Below are 22,111 nucleotides of genomic sequence, written 5' to 3'. Positions count from 1 at the left end.
ATTCTGCATCCCACTTTGAAATGTGGCGTCTGGGGTCTTAAATGCTAACAAGCGGCCATCTAAGATGCATCAATTGGTCTCAACCCACCTGGAGCAAAGGAAAATGAAGAACACCAAGGCCACACGACAACTAAGAGCCCAAGAGACAGAAAGGGCCACATGAACCAGAGACCTACATCACCCTGTGACCAGAAGAACTAGTTGGTGCCCGGCCACAATCGATGACTGCCCTGACAGGGAGCACAACAGAGAACCCCTGAGGGAGCAGGAGATCAGTGGGATGCAGACCCCAAATTCTCATAAAAAGACCAAACTTAATGGTCTGACTGACACTAGAGGAATCCCGGCGGCCATGGTCCCCAGACCTTCTGTTGGCACAGGACAGGAACCATCCCCGAAGACAACTCATCAGACATGAAAGGGACTGATCAGCGGGTGGGAGAGAGACGCTGATGAAGAGTGAGCTAATTATATCAGGTGGACAGTAGAGATTGTGTTGGCAACTCTTGTCTGGAGGGGGCATGGGAGGATAGAGAGAGAGGGAAGCCGGCAAAATTCTCACGAAAGGAGAGACTGAAAGGGCTGACTCAAGAGGGGGAGAGCAAGTGGGAGTAGGGAGTGAGATGTATGTAAACTTATATGTGACAGACTGATTGGATTTGTAAACGTTCACTTGAAGCTTAATAAAAGTTAATTAAAAAAAAAAACAAATAGAACACCCTGGAATCGCTTTTGTGGTCCAGAATAAGATAACACGCATTAGAACAGAGATTTTCTCGTAAATGTGAATGATTCCCATAGTAGAACAGCTGGGCTCCAGAAATAAAGAAAAAAGTTTTACTATTTCCTGTCAAACGTTGTAATGCTTCTTTTTTGTAAAATTAAAAGATATATGCCTGAACTTGCTCACCTTATTCCAGAATATAGAAACTAAACTGTGTGCATTAGGAGTTTTGTTCACTGTCTGATTTACCCCCCAAATGTTAACTGAGCATGTGGTGTGTGGTGGGCGTTAAGCTAGTACTGGAAGTGCTTAAAAAAAAAAAAAGAGAAATACCCCAATCCTCTGGCCATAGAATTTTAGAGTTTAGGAGCAGCCATCAGATAAGGAAGACAGTGGGATACTCTTTAAGACCTAGATAACTAGTAAAAAGGAGTGACAATGGGGGAGGCTGGCGATGAGAGTAGTGGCCCCTGAGGCAGGAGAGACAGATGGTTTGGGGAACTCCACATGCCTGAGTGGGGGGTCATTTTAAGTTAGGCTGCATGGGGGCTCGATGAGGCTGTGGGAGGGATGTGCAGGGCCAGATACTCCCACGAGGTATTTCAGCCTCAAGAGGCTGAGCCGAAAATGGAAAGCCGCTCTTCACAGTTACCCTGGGATTGTGGACAAACCAAAGAGAAATCCCCACCTGCGGCAGCACTGGAAGGTGCCGTGTGCTCTTGTCCAGGTGCAATTGAACACATGGTCTGACTGGGTGTGTTATGCACGTGATTTCCAGGAAGTTTCTCAGAGATAGGGAAACACTCCCTTGAGGTGAGGTGTCAGGAAGCCACTGTTAGTAGCCTTTTGCGTTGGGCTGGGGGAGCCAGAGCCCACTCCACTGAAGGGACTTTAGAATTAGGTTATCTCGATTATCCTTTGGCAAACTCCAAGTGAATACTAGACTTTTGGCTGTGGTGATGTGAATGAAAATTGGGGGACTTAGATGAAAGTGCAGCTGGGAGGGTGAAATGCTGGTCCTTGCCACTAATTCTAGGAGCTTTGTGTTGCATTAAACTGGGGCCATTTACCTCACAATCATATTAAATAGCATAATCCCCATTGTGCCCACTCTCCCAAAACAGTTGTTGTAAAACCTAACCGGGTTCCTATGGTTATAATCCCATTTCGGAAGTACATCAAAGGTACGGTATTAGTGTACGGTGTGTTATAAATCAACCCTCCAGTGGCTCCACTGGAGAAAGATGTGGCAGTCTTCCTCCACAAAGGCTACAGCCTTGGAATCCTGTGGGGCGGTTCTACTGTGTCCTATAGGATTGCTAAGAGTCAGAATCGAACCAATGGCACCGGGGTTTGTGTTTTTGGTTTTCTTGGATTTTTTTGGTGGGGAGTCTTTTTTTTTTTTTAATTAATTTTTATTAAGCTTCAAGTGAACATTTACCATTCCAATCAGTCTGTCACATGTAGGTTTACATACATCTTACTCCCTTCTCCCACTTGCTCTCCCCCTATTGAGTCAGCCCTTTCAGTCTCTCGTTTCGTGCCAATTTTGCCATCTTCCCTCTCTCTCTATCTTCCCATCCCCCCTCCAGTCAAGAGTTGCCAACACACTCTCCAGTGTCCACCTGATTTAATTAGCTCACTCTTCATCAGCATCTCTCTCCCCCACCACTGACCAATCCTTTTCATGCCTGATGATTTGTCTTCGGGGATGGTTCCTGTCCTGTGCCATCAGAAGTTCTGGGGAGCATTGTCTCTGGGATTCCTCTAGTCGCAGTCATACCATTAGGTATGGTCTTTTCATGAGAATTTGGGGTCTGTATCCCATTGGTCTCCTGCTCCCTCAGGAGTTGTCTGTTGTGCTCCCTGACAGGGCAGACATCGATTGTGGCTGGGTACCAACTAGTTCTTCTGGTCTCACGATAATGTAGGTCTCTGGTTCATGTGGCCCTTTCTGTCTCTTGGGTTCTTAGTTGTCGTGTGACCTTGGTGTTCTTCCTTTGCCTTTGCTTCAGGTGGGTTGAGACCAATTGATGTATCTTAGATGGCCGCTTGTTGGCGTTTAGGACCCCAGGCGCCACAATTCAAAGTGGGATGCAGAATGTTTTCATAATAGAATTATTTTGCCCATTGACTTAGAAGTCCCCTCAAACCAAGTTCCCCAGACCCCAGCCCCTGCTCCGCTGACCTTTGAAGCTTTCATTTTATCCCGGAAACCTCTTTGCTTTTAGTCCAGTCCAATTAGGCTGACCTTCCTTGTATTGAGTGTTGTCTTTCCCTTCACCCAAAGCAGTTCTTATCTACTGATTGATCAATAAAAAGCCCTCTCCCTCCCTCCCTCCCTCCCCCCTTTGTAACCACAAAAGTATGTGTTCTTCTCCGTTTTTTCTATTTCTCAAGATCTTATAATAGTGGTCTTATACAATATTTGTCCTTTTGCAACTGACTCATTTCGCTCAGCATAATGCCTTCCAGATTCCTCCATGTTATGAAATGTTTCAGAGATTCGTCACTGTTCTTTATGGATGCATAGTATTCCATTGTGTGAATATACCACAATTTATTTACCCATTCATCCGTTGACGGAAATCTTGGTTGCTTCCAACTTTTTGCTATTGTAAACAGAGCTGCAATAAACATGGGTGTGCATATATCTGTTTGTATGAAGGCTCTTGTATCTCTAGGGTATATTCCTAGGAGTGGGATTTCTGGGTTGTATGGTAGTTCTATTTCTAACTGTTGAAGATAACGCCAGATGGATTTCTAAAGTGCTTGTACCATTTTACATTCCCACCAGCAGTGTATGAGAGTTCCAATCTCTCCGCAGCCTCTCCAACATTTATTATTTTGTGTTTTTTGGATTAATGCCAGTCTAGTTGGTGTGAGATGGAATCTCATCGTAGTTTTAATTTGCATTTCTCTAATGGCTAATGATCGAGAGCATTTTCTCATGTATCTGTTGGCTGCCTGAATATCTTCTTTAGTGAACTGTGTGTTCATATCCTTTGCCCACTTCTTGATTGGGTTGTTTGTCTTTTTGTGGTTGAGTTTTGACAGAATCATGTAGATTTTAGAGATCAGGCGCTGGTCTGAGATGTCATAGCTGAAAATTCTTTCCCAGTCTGTAGGTGGTCTTTTTACTCTTTTGGTGAGGTCCTTAGATGAGCATAGGTGTTTGATTTTTAGGAGCTCCCAGTTATCTGGTTTCTCTTCATCATTTTTGGTAATGTTTTGTATTCTGTTTATGCCCTGTATTAGGGCTCCTAGGGTTGATCCTATTTTTTCTTCCATGATCTTTATCGTTTTAGTCTTTATGTTTAGGTCTTTGATCCACTTGGAGTTAGTTTTTGTGCATGGTGTGAGGTATGGGTCCTGTTTCATTCTTTTGCAAATGGATATCCAGTTATGCCAGCACCATTTGTTAAAAAGACTATCATTTCCCCAATTGACTGACACTGGGCCTTTGTCAAATATCAGCTGCTCATACGTGGATGGATTTATATCTGGGTTCTCAATTCTGTTCCATTGGTCTATGTGCCTGTTGTTGTACCAGTACCAGGCTGTTTTGACTACTGTGGCTGTATAATAGGTTCTGAAATCAGGTAGAGTGAGGCCTCCCACCTTCTTCTTTTTTTCAGTAATGCTTTGCTTATCCGGGGGTTCTTTCCATTCCATATGAAATTAGTGATTTGTTTCTCTATCCCCTTAAAATATGACATCGGTATTTGGATCGGAAGTGCGTTCTATGTATAGGTGGCTTTTGGTAGAATAGACATTTTTACTATGTTAAGTCTTCCTATCCATGAGCAGGGTATGTTTTTCCACTTAAGTATGTCCTTTTGAATTTCTTGTAGCAGAGTTTTATAGTTTTCTTTGTATAGGTCTTTTACATCCTTGGTAAGATTTATTGCTAAGTATCTTATCTTCTTGGGGGCTACTGTGAATGGTATTGATTTGGTTATTTCCTCTTCGGTGTTCTTTTTTTGATGTAGAGGAATCCAAGTGATTTTTGTATGTTTATTTTATAACCTGAGACTCTGCCAAACCCTTCTATTAGTTTCAGTAGTTTTCTGGAGGATTCCTCAGGGTTTTCCATGTATACGATCATGTCATCTGCAAATAGTGATAGCTTTACTTCCTCCTTACCAATCTGGATACCCTTTATTTCTTTATCTAGCCTAATTGCCCTGGCTAGGACTTCAAGTACGATGTTGAATAAGAGCGGTGATAAAGGGCATCCTTGTCTGGTTCCCGTTCTCAAGGGAAATGCTTTCAGGTTCTCTCCATTTAGAGTGATATTGGCTGTTTGCTTTGCATAGATGCCCTTTATTATGTTGAGGAATTTTCCTTCAATTCCTATTTTGGTAAGAGTTTTTATCATAAGTGGGTGTTGAACTTTGTCAAATGCCTTTTCTGCATCTATTGATAAGATCATGTGGTTTTTGTCTTTTGTTTTATTTATGTGATGGATTACATTAATGGTTTTTCTGATATTAAACCAGCCTTGCATACCTGGTATAAATCCCACTTGATCAGGGTGAATTATTTTTTGATGTGTTGTTGGATTCTATTGGCTAGAATTTTGTTGAGGATTTTTGCATCTATGTTCATGAGGGATATAGGTGTATAATTTTCTTTTTTTGTAATGTCTTTACCTGGTTTTCATATCAGGGAGATGGTAGCTTCATAGAATGAGTTGGGTAGTATTCTGTCTTTTTCTATGCTTTGAAATACCTTCAATAGTAATGGTGTTAAGTCTTCTCTGAAGGTTTGGTAGAACTCTGCAGTGAAGCCGTCTGGGCCAGGACATTTTTTTGTTGGAAGTTTTTTGATTACCGTTTCAATCTCTTTTTTTGTTATGGGTCTATTTAGTTGTTCTACTTCTGAATGTGTTAGTTTAGGTAGGTAGTATTGTTCCAAGAATTTATCCATTTCTTCTAGGTTTTCAAATTTGTTAGAGTACAATTTTACGTAGTAATCTGAAATAATTCTTTTAATTTCATTTGGCTCTGTTGTGATGTGGTCCTTCTCGTTTCTTATTCGGGTTATCTGTTTCCTTTCCTGTTTTTCTTTAGTCAGTCTAGCCAATGGTTTATCAATTTTGTTAATTTTTTCAAAGAACCAGCTTTTGGCTTTGTTAATTCTTTCAATTGTTTTTCTGTTCTCTAATTCATTTAGTTCAGCTCCAATTTTTATTATTTGTTTTCTTCTGGTGCCTGATGGATTCTTTTGTTGCTCACTTTCTATTTGTTCAAGTTGTCGGGACAGTTCTCTGATTTTGGCTCTTTCTTCTTTTTGTATGTGTGCATTTATCGATATAAATTGGCCTCTGAGCACTGCTTTTGCTGTGTCCCAGAGGTTTTGATAGGAAGTATTTTCATTCTCGTTGCTTTCTAAGAATTTCCTTATTCTCTCCTTGATGTCTTCTATAACCCAGTCTTTTTTCAGGAGGGTATTGTTCATTTTCCAAGTATTTGATTTCTTTTCCCTAGTTTTTCTGTTATTGATTTCTAGCTTCATTGCCTTGTGGTCTGAGAAGATGCTTTGTAATATTTCGATGTTTTGGATTCTGGAAAGATTTGTTTTATGACCTAATATGTGGTCTATTCTAGAGAATGTTCCATGTGCACTAGAAAAAAAAGTATATTTTGTAGGAGTTGGATGGAGAGTTCTGTATAAGTCAATGAGGTCAAGTTGGTTGATTGTTGTAAGTAGATCTTCCGTGTCTCTACTGAGCTTCTTACTGGATGTCCTGTCCTTCTCCGAAAGTGGTGTGTTGAAGTCTCCTACTATAAATGTGGAGGTGTCTATCTCACTTTTCAATTCTGTTAAAATTTGATTTAAGTATCTTGCAGCCCTGTCATTGGGTGCATAAATATTTAATATGGTTATGTCTTCCTGATCAATTGTCCCTTTTATCATTATATAGTGTCCTTCTTTATCCTTTGTGGTGGATTTAAGTCTAAAGTCTATTTTGTCAGAAATTAATATTGCTACTCCTCTTCTTTTTTGCTTATTGTTTGCTTGATATATTTTTTTCCATCCTGTGACTTTTAGTTTGTGTCTCTAAGTCTAAGGTGTGTCTCTTGTAGGCAGCATATAGATGGATCGTGTTTCTTTATCTAGTCCGTGACTCTCTGTCTCTTTATTGGTGCATTTAGTCCATTTACATTCAGCGTAATTATAGATAAATAAGTTTTTAGTGCTGTCATTTTGATGCCTTTTCATGTGTGTTGTTGGCCATTTCATTTTTCCACATACTTTTTTGTGCTGAGACGTTTTTCTTAGTAAATTGTGAGATCGTCATTCTCATAATGTTTAACTTTGTGTTTGTTGAGTCGTTACGTTTTTCTTGGCTTTTATCTTGAGTTATGGAATTGATATTCCTTTCTGTGGTTACCTTATTACTTACCCCTATTTTTCTAAGTAAAAACCTAACTTGTATTGTTCTATATCGCCTTGTATCACTCTCCATCTGACAGTTCAATGCCTCCTGTATTTAGTCCCTCTTTTTGACTATTGTGATCGTTTATCTATTGATTTCCATGATTTCCTGTTATGTGTATTATTTTGTTTCTTCATTTATTTTTTAGAATTAGTCTTAATTTGTTTGTTTTTGTGTTTTCCCTATTTGAGTTGCATTGATATCAGGACGTTCTGTTTTGTGACCTTGTATTGTGCTGGTACCTGATATTATTGGTCATCAGGCCAAACAATCTCCTTTAGCATTTCTTGCAGTCTTGGTTTAGTTTTTGCAAATTCTCTAAACTTGTGTTTATCTGTAAATATCTTAATTTCTCCTTCATATTTCAGAGAGAGTTTTGCTGGATATATGATCCTTGGTTGGCAGGTTTTCTCCTTCAGTGCTCTGTATATGTCGTCCCATTCCCTTCTTGCCTGCATGGTTTCTCCTGAGTAGTCTGAACTTATTCTTATTGATTCTCCCTTGAAGGAAACCTTTCCTTTCTCCCTGGCTGCTTTTAAAATTTTCTGTTTATCTTTGGTTTTGGCAAGTTTGATGATAATATGTCTTGGTGTTTTTCTTTTTGGATCAATCTTAAATGGGGTTCGATGAGCATCTTGGATAGATATCCTCACGTCTTTCATGATGTCAGGGAAGTTTTCTGTCAAGAGTTCTTCAACTATTTTCTCTGTGTTTTCTGTCCCCCCTCCCTGTTCTGGGACTCCAATCACTTGCAAGTTATCCTTCTTGATAGAGTTCCACATGATTCTTAGGGTTTCTTCATTTTTTTAAATTCTTTTATCTGATTTTTTTTCAGCTATGTTGGTGTTGATTCCCTGGTCCTCCAGAAGTCCCAGTCTACATTCTAATTGCTCGAGTCTGCTCCTCTGACTTTCTATTGCGTTGTCAAATTCTGTAATTTTATTGTTAATCTTTTGGATTTCTACATGCTGTCTCTCTATGGATTCTTGCAACTTATTAATTTTTCCACTATGTTCTTGAATAATCTTTTTGAGTTCTTCAACAGTTTTATCAGTGTGTTCCTTGGCTTTTTCTGCATTTATCCTAATTTCATTTGTGATATCTTTAAGCATTCTGTAAATTAGTTTTTTATATTCTGTATCTGATAATTCCAGGATTGTATCTTCATTTGGGAAAGATTTTGATTCTTTTGTTTGGGGGGTTGTAGAAGCTGTCATGGTCTGTTTCTTTATGTGGTTTGATATGGACTGCTGTCTCTGAGCCATCACTGGGAAACTAGATTTTCCAGGTAATCGGCTAAAAAAAATGCAGTCAGATCCCTATCTGAATTCTCCCTCTGGCTCCGGGTATTCGGATGTTAATGGAGCCACCTGGGGAGGGTGGGGGAGGGATCAGAGAGCTAGGAGTGTAGCACCACAGAATATAGACCTGATCACTGCATTCACGCTCCGCCCCCGTCCGCCAAAATCCGGGCGGGACGGCTCCCCAGTTGGGGCGCTACTCTCCCTGCTCCGAGACCAGTCACCTCCTCCCGGGGACTTCTCCCTCCAGTGCGCGGCACCGCTTGCGTGAACTGGGTGGGCTTCTCCCGCACGAACGGGTGGGCCCGCCCCCAGGGTCTATTCAGGATAATATAATTGGACCCCGCGCTCACGCCCCGCCCGCTTTCGCCAAAATCCCAGCGGGAGGGCTCCCTTGCTGGGACGCTGCTCTCTCCACTCCAAGACCAGTCACTTCCTCCCGGGGACTTCTCCCTCTGGCGCGCCGTGCCACAGGCGCGAACTGGGTGGGCGTCCCCCCGCACGAACGTGTTGGCCCCGCCCCGGGGTCACTTTAGGGAAATATAGCTGACCCCCCCGCTTGCACCCCGCCTGCTTCCCGCCAAGTTCTCGGCGGGACGGCTCCCCGGCTGGGACGCTGCTCTCCCCACTCCAAGATCAGTCACTGCCTCCCGGGTGCTTCTCCCTCCGGCTGCGCCGCTACACCACCCACGCCAACCAGCTAGACTCTCTCCCGGGATGGGTTCGGGGGGGTAGGGCTGGGCCCCTTGTCTGTGCCGTCTGCCCCCCTGGGCTCTGCCCCAGATGGGTCTCCGAAGGTCACCTGCCAGGTACGCTGGCTCCTAGTTCTGAAAACGGTCGCTGTCCGCCCATATTTCTTCGTTTTCCGTCTCTAAGTCTGTGCTTGTTGTTCAGAGTTCGTAGATTGTTATGCATGTGATCGATTCACTTGTTTTTCCAAGTCTTTGTTGCAAGAGGGATCCGCGGTAGCGTCCACCTAGTCCGCCATCTTGGCCCCGCCTGGTGGGGTGTCTTAAGTTAATCTCAATTGAGATATAATAGAGTAGATTGAGCAAGCAAGTAAGCACAGATGAGGGAAGATTGGGGCCACGCCACATGAGATCTCCAAGGAACCAGGAAACAGAAAAAAAGTGAAAGACCTTCCCCAAGACCCAAAAGACAGAAAGCCTTCCCCTAGAGCCGAACCCTGAATTCAGACTTCTAACCTGCTAAACTGTGAGAAAATGAATTTCTGTGTGTTCAAGCTATCCACTTGTATTTCTGTTATAACAGCACTACATAAGTATGACATTCCCTATTGGGTAACAAAAAGCTTTGCCCTTGACTATTACCTTTAAGGTTGCCGGTGCGAATCCACCCAGTGGCACTGCTGAAGAAAGGCCTGGCAGTCTCTATCTGTAAAGAAAGAAGACTCTATGAGGCAGTTCTCTTCTGTAACACGTGGGGTCACACTGAGTTGGAATCAACTTGACAGCAACTGGTTAATGCTGTTGGCCTTCGGAGGCCCCCCAAGTAGCCTTGGCACTTAGAGGGCCCCCCACAGACTTGGCCAGATGTGCCCTGTCCTGATTTCCATCTTGGAAGTGAAGTGTAAACAAGGTGCAGCTTCTGACGTGCGGGGCTGTGATCTCTCATCATCGGAGGAGGGTGGAGTGCCAGGACTGGTCAGGAATCCAGACGAGGACCCTGAATGTGGACTGAGGTGACCATTAACCCCAGAACAGTGGATTCCCATGATCCCCGCCCCTGACATTCACCCTCGCAGGCCCCACCAACACTCTTGGCCCTGGGAGGCCCATCTACAGCCTTGGGCTGGATATGACATGCCCTGGCTTCCATCTAGGAAGTGCCGGGAAGGCGTGGCTTCTGGCCTGAGGGGCTGCGGTCTTTCATCATCAGAGGAGCATGGAGTCTCAAGACTAGTCAGGAGTCCAGATGAGGACCCTGAATGTAGACTAAGGGGACCACATAACCCTTACCAGAGGAGGTCCCACAAAGTCCCACCCCTACCGCCGGTCTCAAAGGCACCAGAACGACATTGCCCGGAAGGTCTCCTTACCGGAAGACCTTGGTCCAAGGAAGTACCCCAGTTCTGAAGAGGGAGGATGCCTGGACTCTAACTACAAGCCAGGCGAGGGCCTTAGTGTTAATGAGGGGGCTCTGCCCAAAGGAGACGCCCCCCCTCAGCTCAACCTTCCTCTTAGCTCTGGGAGCCTGCAGACAGGGGTAGCCAGATGTGCAGCACCCTGACTCCCCTCTAGGGAGGTGAGGGCCTTGGTCTGAGCTGTATTCCACTCATGCTTTCAGATGGACTCAAGTTAGTAGAGGGAGAACTACCAAGTCCTACCCTGAAGCAAGGTCAGGGTAGGGGAAGTGCCCTGGCCCTGCCAGCAGGTGAAATGATGGCCCTAAGAGTGAACTTAGAAAAACCCCAAATAACTCAGTACAGAGTCCTTAGTGCCAGGCCCTGCTGTCACCCCAGTAAGCCGCAAGCAGGGCTGGCAATCTACAACCTAATCCTTCCTCTAATTTCCTCTATAGGGTCCTGACCAGGACAACAGGAACCTTGTGGGGTTCTAGAGCAGTGCCCTCCAAGAATTCTGCAAAGGTGGCGTTTGTTAAAGCCAAGGAGGCATCTCTCTGCTGCAGGGGTGCACACCCTCTCAGCCTCCCTCCTCCACCGTGCCCTCATCACCTGCCCTCCTTCCACACTCTTGCCTGCTGTCCTTGAGCAGAGTCATCATGCCTCGGGGACAAAAGACTAAGCTCTATGCCCACGAGAAACGTCACCAGGCCCAAGGTGAAACCAACAGTGTCAAGGGTATTCAGGCCACTGCAGCAAAGGAGGAAGGGTCCCCCTCCTCTTCCTATCCTCCTTTTGGGGGGCCTCGCCAAAGCTCCCCTGCTGCTCACACTCCCCAGGGGTCTCAGAGAGCCCCATCCACCACCACTGCTGCTGCAGGTGCTTCAGGCAGAAGAGCTCCTAGAGGGGCCAATGGCCAAGGTGAGGGACATCCAAGTTCCTCTTCTGGCCGAGCCCTCAGTGAGAGGTCATGTACAGACCCTCTAACCAGGAGGGTGATCACCTTGTTGCAGTTCCTGCTGTCCAAGTATGAAGTGCAAGAGCACATTACCAAGGGAAAAATGTTGAAAATCATCAACAAAAGGTACAAGGAGCACTTCCCTGAGATCCTGAGGAGAGCCTCTGAGTACATAGAACTGGTCTTTGGCCTTGACGATTCCAAAGGTCAATCCTATTCCCTTGTCAGCAAATTGGAGATCACCGAGGAAGAGAATCTGAGTGGTGGCAGGGGATTTCCCAAGAAGGGGCTCCTGATGCTTCTGGGCATGATCTCCATGAATGGCAACCGGGCCACCGAAGAGGAGATGTGAGAATTCCTAATGTGTTTGGGATGTACAATGGGAAGACGCACTTCATCTTTGGGGAGCCCCGGAAGGTCATCACCAAAGATTTGGCCCAGGAAAAGTTCCTGGAATACCGGCAGGTGCCCAACAGTGATCCTCCACACTTAGAATTCCTGTGCGATCCCAGAGCCCAAACTGAAGCCAGCAAGACAAAAATCTTGGGAGTTTTTGGCCAAGGTCGAGGATACCAACTCCAGTGCATTCCAAGCCGTGTATGAAGAAACTTGTAGAGATGAGGAAGAGAGAGCCGCAGGCAGAGAATGGGCCGGGGCTAGTCCTAAGGCCAGGACCAGGGCTAGTGTCAGGGCAAGTCCAGGTGGTCATCCCATCCCTAGTGAGCTCTGAAGCATATTCTTCACCTTGTTGTTGAAAAGGGCTGTTTACCTAAGTAGTGGAGGCAATATGGGGCTGGAGGGAGCATATGTATGTCTTCTTTTATTCCTGTTATATTTCAGTAACTTGTAGATTTAGCTCGTTTTTTGTATTCTTGAAATGTTAGTTTTCATTGAAGGTTTATTAAGATTCAGAATCTCAATTCACCCTCATGCATTTATTGCTGTTTTTCAGATTTAGGAGTAAGAGTTTTGTATTGTGTAAAACAAATTGAAAATCCTGCCATCTTTTTTTCTGAATCCTGAAATAATTAACGTGGTTTCAGAATAGGGACGTTCTTGGAAATATTAAAGACATCCACAACAGTTAGTTCGGATCACAAGATAGAGGCAGGAAAACATAAAAGTTGGTCAAATCTTGGTTTCCCTTATTCCATTTCATAAAAGTAAAACATACATGTCCTGGATTTGTTTAGCTTTTTTCAGAATGTGGGAGAAAATAAATTGTGATGATTTGACCTCTTGTTCACGGGCTCTTACTTTCCCCAAAGAGTAATTGAGCATCTGCTCTTTGGAAGTCTTCATGCTAGTACTCGGGCCCTTTAGGCAGAGGCATCACAACCCATGTACAGATTTTAGAGTCTAACGGCAGCTATGAAATAAGGAGGAGGCTGAGATATTCTCCGAGACCTCAGGCCTAGTAGAAAAGGAGTGAGCACTTCAGGGTTCCCTCTAGTGTAAATGCCTGAGGGAGGGCAGTTTGAGGCCTTGGGAAGCTTTGATCTCTCAGTGGGGGTGGGGAGAATTTTAAGTTAGGAAGCATAGGGTAGGGAAGAGTAGGGGGTGAGAAGAGCAGGTAGGGGTGAGGCTGTGGGGAGGAGTCCAGATGAGGCTGTGGGATGGGTGTGCAGGGTCAGACACTCCCATCATGTATTACATCATGGAAGGTCTGAGCCTGGAGTGGAAACCAGCTCTTCACGCTGACTCTGGGATTGGGGGTAAACCACAGAGAAATCCCCACGTGGGCAAGACTGGATGGTGTCCTGTGCTCTTGTCCCAGTGCTCCTGAACACAAGCGCTGACTGCGTGTGTTATGCACATCATTTCCAGGGTTTCTGAGAAATAGGGAGATACTCCTTCATGTCAGGAGCCAGAGCCCATGCCATTGAAAGGACGTTAGAATGAAGCCGTTTTGAGTGTCAGTTGGCAAACTCCATGTGAAGACTAGACTTTTGGCCGTGGTGATGTGAATGAAAATCGGGGTGACACACATGGAAGAGCAGCTGGGAGGGGAAATCGTTGGTCCTAGATAGCACTTCTAGGAGCTTCCTGTTGCATTAAACTGGGACAGTCTACCCACACCCACAGCAAAGAATATACTTCCTAATATGGATTGAATTTAACCACCATGCCCCCTAAAAACAGGTGTTATAAATCCTAACCCTACACCTATGGTTATAATGCCATTTGGGAATGTGTGTCGTTGTGTTAAAGAGACTGGATTGTAAGGTGTGTCTTGAGTCAACCCACCAGGTGCTCCAAAGGAGAAAGATGTGGTGGTCAGCTTCTGTAAAGATTTACAGCCTTGGAAACCCTATGGGGCAGTTCTACTCTATGCTGTTGCATCCCTGTGAGTCAGAATCTTCTATATGGGAGTGTTCCCCCCGCCCCGGGGATGTTTTAAGTCCAATCTCTTTTGAGATATAAAGGAGGTGATTCAGGAAACAAGTAATCATAAGTGTGGGATGATAGTTGCCACGCCACATGAGACCTCCAAGGGAAGAAGAAACGGAAGCTTAAGAAAGACAAGGACCTTCCCCCAGAACAAAGAGTTAAAGTTTTCCCCTACAGCCAGCACCTGAATTCAGATTTCTAGCCTCCTAAACTGTGAGAAAATAAATTTCTATTTGTTAAAGCCATCCACTTGTGGTATTTCTCTTATAATAGCACTATATAACTAGGACACTCTCTAATGAGTGACAAAATGCTTTGGCCTTGACTACTAATATATATGTGGCAGTGCAAACTCATCCAGTAGCACCACAGAAGAAAGACCTGGCAATCTGTTTCTTTAACGTTACAGCCAGGGAAACCCTATAGGGCAGTTCTACATGGGGCTGCATTTAGTAGGAATTGACTCGACGGCAACAGGTTAATGTAAAATATTACTTCATTTTTCTTCCGAATTAGCATTTTTTCTGATTTTGTTTTCTTTGTCCTAGAGTGCTGCGTATTCTGACACATCGTGGAGAAAACAACCAAAAATCCTCAAGAGGAGGGTGGTATTCTGTAGCGTGAAAATAATCATAGTAACAAGTGCCATTCTTTAAAGACCAGACATGCGTAGTCACTTCGCCAGGTGCTTTTCATGCCTTGCACAAAAACCACCTGCCCTAGAAGACAGGGCTTATCGATCCCACTTCACAGAAGAAGAACCTAAAGCTCAGAGAGTTCGATAATGTGTTTAACTCTAGTACATGACCCAGATAGATTAAACCCCTGGTTGGAATCCGTGTAGAGCCTACCTTGTTCCACTCCTCCCATTCAGAGGCTTACTGTGTGTCTCTTAATTCACTGTTCTTCTCTCCACTACAAAATGTTTCTCAGGTAAGAGAACGAATAATACTGTGCCCAGAGCATTGAGTTGGACTGTATAGTCAGAGCTGTGAATACTAGAATAAGTGAGAGGTATGAATAAGGAAAAGAAAAGAAAATAGTCAGTGACAATATAATCATTGACAAATGCAAGGCCAGATAACCTGAAAAGATCTGGGGCTCATAAAATCATCCCAGAGAGCCCCTGCCTGTAGAAATTAGATCTGTTAAAACCAAGGTTACATGCACCTCCAGGTGTGGTTGAAGGAGAGAAGCATGAGATCAGCCTGTTTTCCTCACAGCCCACCACCTGTGCTGGGCTTCCTGTCTTTGGCTGCAGCTTCCCCACCTCATGCCATTTCTCACTCTGGGACAGGGACCCAATCTCTACAAGATTTGCAATAGCAAAACTGCTCAAGTTTGCAAGGATGTTGCATTTCTCAGGAAGCCTTTCATCAAAAAGGAGGCAAGAAGAAGAGCCCAGTGAATGAAAACAGAGAAGAAAAACACACCAGAATTTAGGGATCACACAAAGAACGGCAGGGCTTGCTCTCAGACTTAGACAGCCCCAGGTAGTGCCCTCACTTATTCTTCAGGTTTCTCAGGGACCTGAGACGTTGGCCTAAGGATACGCTCCAAGCCAGTAAAGCATGGACACTCAACCTCTGATAGATATCTAAGAGATGACCCTGAATGAAGGTGATGGGAGGGCCCCTGAAGAACAGTGTGGTCCCCAAGTGTCCTGGCCTTGCAATTGCACCTGAGACATCTTGAACAGTCCTGGCTGGGTATGACTCATCCTGACTTCCAAATCAAAGTTCCCAGGTCAGCAAAGAAGTTGATCTGAGGGGACCAGCCTTGGATTCAGCAGGGAGTGGATTTCCAGGACTGGTCATTTTCAAGATAAAAACTGTGAATCAGGGAGGAGGGAACCACCCACCCCAGACAGAGGAGGCCATACAAAATGCTCCCTGCTGTCGGCCCTGGGAGGCCCAGGGCAGAGTTGTCAGGATAAGAAGTCTCCTCATTTCTGCCTGGAGGGGATCAGGTCTTGGGGGTATACCGCAGGTCCATAGAGGGAGGAGACTCAGGCCCTCAAAGGCGGCAAAGTGAAGACCCCGAGTGTTATGAGTGGGAACCCCATCAACAGAAGGAGCAGAAGAGAGTATTGCCTCTGTTCTTAGTCCCGGGAAGCCTCTGGGAGAGCTCTCTGACGGAGGTACCCATCATTTCTTCCTGAGTGGTCTCAGGCAGGAAGGGTCTGGTCTAAAGGGGCGGCCCCCAGTTCTACGGAGGGAGGAGTCTTGTCCCTAACTGGAGTTAGGTGTGGACCCTGAGTGTTTATGGGGAGACTTACCACCTAAAAAGGATCTGCCAGGTGCAGTGAAACAGCCTACAATCCTGTGAGGCCCCAGACAAATGTACGGTGCGGCACAGTCTGACCTGTCCTTCTAGGGTCTGGGCGTGGTGAGAATCTTGTTCTGAGCCTGTGAGTCAGTTCTTCATATGCGGGACTCCCGGACTCTGATAGGTATCAATATGAGGACCCTGCGTGGGCACTAAGGGACCACTCACTTCAGAGCACTGGAGTCCCAACAAGGATCCTGTCCTTGCTGTTGGCCCTCAGAGGCCCCCCTGCCCCTGTGTTAGGGCCTTGATCCTTGGAAGCCCTCGGTACAACCCTGTACGGATGTGACGTGTCCTGGCTTCCATCTAGGAAGTGCTGGGAAGGTGCAGCTTCTGGTTTGGGTGGCTGGGAGCTCTCCTCAGCAGAGGAGGGGGGAGTCTGAAGACTGATCAGAAGTCAAGGTGAGGACCCTGAATGTACACTCAGTTGACCAATTATCCCCAGAAATCGGGGTCCTAAGAGCGTCGTCCCTACCGTTGGCCCTCGGAGGCCCCCCTATAGCCTTGGCCGGAAGTGACGCGCGGACATGCGCCGACTTCCATCTAGGAAGTGCCGGGAAGGAGAGGCTTCTGGTCTGAGGGGATTGCGACTTTCGTCATCGGAGGAGGGTGGAGTCTCAGGACTCGTCGGGAGTCCAGGTGAGGACCCTGAATGTGGACTAAGGGGACACCTAACCCAGAACAGAGGAGATCACACAAAGTACCGCCCCTACTGTTATCCTCAAGGCCACCACGCTGACTTTTGCCTGTAAATTCTCAGGATGGGCGGGCCTTGGTCCAAGAATTGCACCCGAGTTCCTAAGAGGGAGGAGACCTAGACCCTAACTGCAGGCGAGGCGAGGACCCTTAGTGCCAATGAGGAGACCTTCCCTTAAAAGAGGTGCCACCCACAGCCCAAGCTTGCTCTCAGCTCTGGGAGCCCACGGGCAGGGGTATCCAGATGTGTAGCACCCCGACTTCCCCCTAGGGGGGTGAGGGCCTTAGTCTGAGCCATCAATACCACCCCTATTTCGGGCGGACTCAAGTTAGTAGAGGGAAGAATACCAAGCCCTACCCCAGAACAAGTTTAGAAGCCTAAGTGAGGAATGAAGGGGTCACCAATTGAGAACTCTGGGGTCAGGAATCCCCGCAGCCCTGGCCAGCCCTAGCATTCCCAAAACAGCCTCCAAAGGATATGGCTCACTCTGACTTTCAACTCTGAGTCTCAGGAAGGTGTGGTCTTTGTTGTGAGGGATGTGGCCTCATGACAGCAAAGGGTGGGGTTCCAGGAATGGTGCAGAGTGAAGGGAAGATATGATTGAGGTACTGGGACCACTCAACCTAAGATGGGGAGGATTGCAGTGGGCTCTGCTAATGCCGTTAGCTCTGGAAGCCCAGGACAAATTTGCCAAGTTCATGTGACTCTAGACTTCTGCCTGGAGTGTCTGAGAGAGATGAGCGCCTTCGTTTAAGCCCCAATTCAGGAGATAGAGAAATCCCAGAAACTGGTGGGAGTCAAGGTAAAAATCCTTTAGAAGGCAATAGGGAATTATCTCCTCTTCTTCTCTCCCCCAAGAAGAGAGGAACAGGCAGAAAAGCCTCCTGTTGGTATTGGGCCAAGGGAGCCACGGTCAGAGGTGTCAGGCTGAGGTACCCCTTGGTTTGTTCCTAGGGATAGATGGTCTCAGGGACATGAAGTCCTTAGACTAGTGGAGAGCCTTATTCAGGAGAGGAAACCCTGGTGGCGTAATGGTTAAGTAGTATGGCTGCTAACCGAAAGGTCGGCAGTTCAAATCCACCAGGCGCTTCTTGGAAACTCCATGGGGCAGTTCTACTCTGTCTTAGAATAGACTCGACAGTAACAGGTACCAACAGGGTATTTGGCAGAGGCAGGAGACATAGTCTGTAATAGGAGTCAAGGTGAGGACACTGAGTTCTGATGAGGGGACTCCTCCCAGAAGAAAGGGGGAAACATAGAGCCCCAACACTCTGTTCGGACCTGGAGACCTGGGTATGGTGACTTACTGAGTTGCACTCACTAACTCCCAGGGCATTTCGGAGAAGTGAGGGACCTGCTAAAAAGGGGCAGCCATGGTGAGGACTCTGGTGGAGAGCTGAGGCCTCCAAAGAACCCCAGACAGAATGGGCCCCACTGTGCTGTCATCACTGAGGCACCACTCCTGCCAGGAGTGGTGGCTGAGCTCCTTCAGTTTCTGCTTGTGGGTCCCAGAGGGAGTTGAGGCTTCAGGGTCAGAGTAGTAGAGGCAAAGTGCCCTGGCCCTGCCAGCAGTTGATATGATGGCACTAGGAATCAAATTAGAAGAATCCCCAATAACGCTGTATAGAGAGTCCCTAGTGTCAGCCCTTGCTGTCACCCGAGTAAGCCCCAAGCAGGGCTGGCAATCTACAATGTAATCCTTCTTCTAAATTCCTCTACAGGGTCCTGACCGGGACAATAGGAGCCTTGTGAGGTTCTAGAACAGTGTCCTCAAGAATCCTGCAGAGGTGTCAGTTGTGAAAGCCATGGAGACATCTCTCTGCTAAGGGGCACATATTTTCTCAACCTCCCTCCTCCTGTGGGTCCACATCGCCTGCCCTCCTTTAGCACTCCTGCCTGCTGTCTTTGAGCAGAGTCATCATGCCCCGTGGTCATAAGAGTAAGCTCCGTGCCCGTGAGAAACGTCGCCAGGCCCAGGGTGACACCCACAGTGTCAAGGGTGCTCAGGCCACTGCAGCAGAGGAGGAAGGGTCCCCCTCCTCTTCCACTCCTCCTTTTGGGGGGTCTCCCCAGAGCTCCACTGCTGCTTGCACTCCCCAGGGGTCTCAGGGAGCCCCATCCACCACCACTGCTGCTGCAGGTGCTTCGGGCAGAAGAGCTCCTAGAGGGGCCAAGGGCCAAGGTGAGGGAGGCCCAAGTTCCTGTTCTGCCCGAGCCCCCAGTGAGAGGTCACGAAGAGACCCTCTAACCGGGAGGGTGATCATGTTGTCACAGTTCCTGCTGTCCAAGTATGAAACGCAGGAGCGCATTACGAAGGGAAATATGATGAAGATCATCAACAAAAGGTACAAGGAGCACTTCCCTGAGATCCTGAGGAGAGCCTCTGAGTACATAGAGATAGTCTTTGGCCTTGACGTGAAAGAAGTAGATTCCAAAGGTCAGTCCTATACCCTTGTCAGCAAATTGGAGATCACCGAGGAAGAGAATCTGAGTGGTGGCAGGGGGTTTCCAAAGAAGGGGCTCCTGATGCCTCTCCTGGCCATGATCTACACGAATGGAAACCGTGCCACCGAGGAGGAGATGTGGGAATTCCTGAATATGGTGGGGATGTGCGATGGCAAGACGCACTTCATCTTTGGGGAGCCCCGGAAGCTCATCACCAAAGATTTGGTGCAGGCAAAGTACCTGGAATACCGGCAGGTGCCCAACAGTGATCCACCACGCTACCAATTCCTGTGGGGTCCCAGAGCCCAAGCCAAAGCTAGCAAGACGAAAGTCCTAGAGTTTTTGGCCAAAGGCAACAATACGTGTTCCAGTGCCTTCCAAGCCCTGTATGAAGAAACTTGTAGAGATGAGGAAGAGAGGGCCACAGGCAGAGAATGGGCTGGGGCAAGTCCTAATGCCAGGGCCAGGGCTAGTGTCAGGGTGAGTCCAGCCGGTCGTCCTATCCCTAGTGAAGTCTGAAGCAGATTCTTCACTTTATTGTTGAAAATGGCTGTTAACCTTTTAAATAGTGGAGGCAACATGGGGCTGGAGGGAGCACATGTATGTCTTCTTGTATTCCTGTTATACTTGAGTAACTTATAGATTTAGCTCTTTTTTTGTTTGTTTGTATTTTTCAAATGGTGTCCCTTTTATTTGAAGGTTTATTAAGATTCAGAATCTCAATTCACTGTCATGCATTTATTGCTGTTTTTTTGCTTGATTTAGGTGTAAGATTTCTGTATTGTGTAGGACAAATTGAAAATCCTTGAATCTATTTTTCTGAATCCAGAAATAGTTAACGTGGTATCGGAATAGTGATGTTCTTTGAAATATTAAAGACATCCACAATTGTTGGGATCACAAGATTGATGTGGATAAAGATAAACATTGGTCAATTCTTGGTATTCTGTATTCCATTCGGTAAAAGTAAAACATACGTGTGCCTGGATTTTTTTAGCTTATTCAAAGCTGTTGTAGAAAATAAATCGTGATGATTTGATCTCTTGTTCCCTGGCTCTTATTTTCCCCAAAGAGTAATTGAGCGTCTGCTCTTTGGAAGGCTTCATGCTAGTACGGGGCCCTTTAGGCAAACGTGTCGAAGTCCGTGTGTATAGATTTTAGAGTTTAACAGCAGCTATGAAATAAGGAGGAGGTTGGGATACACTCCAAGACCTCAGGCCTAGTACAAGAGGAGTGAGCACTTCATGGTTCTCTGTAGTGTAAATGCCTTGAGGGTGGGCAGTTTGGGGCCTTGGGAAACTTTGATCTCTCAGTGGGGGTGGGGAGAATTTTAAGTTAGGAAGCATAGGGTAGGGAAGGGTAGGGGTGAGAAAAGCAGATACCGGTGAGGTTGCGGGGAGGGAGTCCCGATAAGCTTGTGTGAGGGGTGAGCAGGGTAAGACCCTCCCAAGATGTGTCTGAGCCTGGATGGGCTGTGCCTGGAATGGAAACCAGCTCTTCACAGTGAGTCTGGGATTGTGGACAAACCAGAGAGGAATCTCGTCTTGGGGCAGGATTGGAAGGTGCTCTGTCCCCTTGTCCCAGTGCACTTGAACAGGTGCTCTGAGTGGTTCTGTTCTGCATAGCGTATCCAAGGAGTTCCTGAGAAACAGGGAGCTACTCCTTTGTGTCAGGAAGCCACTGTTAGAAGCCTTTTGCATTGAGCTACGGGAGCCAGAGCCCATGCCATTGAAAGGACTTTAGAATTACGTTACCTTGAGTGTCATTTGGCAAACTTTAAGTGAAGACTAGACTTTTGGCAGTGGTGATGTGAATGAAAATTGGGGTGAATTAGATGGCAGTGCAGCTAGGAGGGTGAGTTGTTTCTTTACAACAATTCTAGGAGTTTTGTGTTGCATTAAACTGAGGCAGTCTGCTCCACACCCACATTAAATACCATACTGCCTAATATTGATTGAATTGGTCCCCCTCCCCAAACAGTTGTTGTAATTCCTAAACATATTCCTGTGGCTATAATCCCATTTGGGAATTGGTTTTCTTTGTTATGTTAAAGCCACAGTATTAGTGCAGGGAGGGTCTTAAGTCAACCCACCAGTGGCTCCACTGCAAAAAGATGTGGCCCTCTTCCTCCATACAGATTACAGCCTTGGAAATCCTATGTGGCAGTTCTGCTTCATCCTATAGGGTCACTATGAGTTTGAATCAAATCAGTGGCAGTGTTTTTAGTGTTTTTCTTGGGCTTTTTTCTTTGGGGAGGAGGGGGTTCTTAAGTCAATCTGTATGGAGATATAAAAGAGCAGATTGAGCAAGCAGTGAAGCCAGTAAGCACAGATAGGGGAAGATTGGTACCGTGCCACATGACATCTCCAGGAACCAAGAAACAGAAGCTGAAAAAAGACAGGAACCTTCCCCCAGAGCCAACAGAGAGAGAAAGCCTTCCCCTACAGCAGGTGCCCTGGAATCGGACTTGAAGCCTCCTAAAGAGTGAGAAAGTAAATTTGTTTGTTAAAACCACCCACTAGTGGTATTTCTCTCATAGCAGCACTAGATAAAGTAGACACTACCTAATGGGTGACAAACATGTTTGTCCTGATTCCTAACCTGAAGGTTGGAGGTGTGAACCCACCCAGTGGCACCTCGGAAGAAAGGCCAGGCAATATGTTTCTGCAAAAATTTCCACCAAGAGAACCCTATGTGTGCAGTTCTACTCTGTAACACGTGGAGTCGCATTAAGCCGAA

General features: G+C 46.2%; 2 protein-coding genes across 2 annotated transcripts; both read left to right on the top strand.

Annotated features, from left to right (window-relative positions):
- Nucleotides 1-11,212: 11,212 nt before the first annotated feature.
- Nucleotides 11,213-11,863, top strand: LOC135228932 (melanoma-associated antigen B2-like). The gene has a single exon (XM_064278422.1). It carries the CDS (start codon nt 11,213-11,215, stop codon nt 11,861-11,863), a length of 651 nt encoding a protein of 216 aa, XP_064134492.1.
- A 6,984-nt stretch (nt 11,864-18,847) lies between these two features.
- LOC104846865 (melanoma-associated antigen B2-like) lies at nt 18,848-19,891 on the top strand. The gene has a single exon (XM_010599738.3). The coding sequence runs from the start codon at nt 18,848-18,850 to the stop codon at nt 19,889-19,891; it is 1,044 nt and encodes a 347-aa protein (XP_010598040.1).
- The last annotated feature ends 2,220 nt before the right edge of the window (nt 19,892-22,111 follow it).

This window comes from Loxodonta africana, chromosome X, assembly GCF_030014295.1.
Source record: "Loxodonta africana isolate mLoxAfr1 chromosome X, mLoxAfr1.hap2, whole genome shotgun sequence".
NCBI classification, from domain to species: domain Eukaryota; kingdom Metazoa; phylum Chordata; class Mammalia; order Proboscidea; family Elephantidae; genus Loxodonta; species Loxodonta africana.
The sequence above is the reverse complement of the archived record's forward strand: the minus strand, read 5'-3'. Positions and strand labels throughout refer to the sequence as shown.

What these genes read in the sequence shown, in the direction of transcription:
- LOC135228932 (XM_064278422.1), top strand. Translation starts at nt 11,213, where the DNA reads ATGCCTCGGGGACAAAAGACTAAGCTCTATGCCCACGAGAAACGTCAC.
- LOC104846865 (XM_010599738.3), top strand. Translation starts at nt 18,848, where the DNA reads ATGCCCCGTGGTCATAAGAGTAAGCTCCGTGCCCGTGAGAAACGTCGC.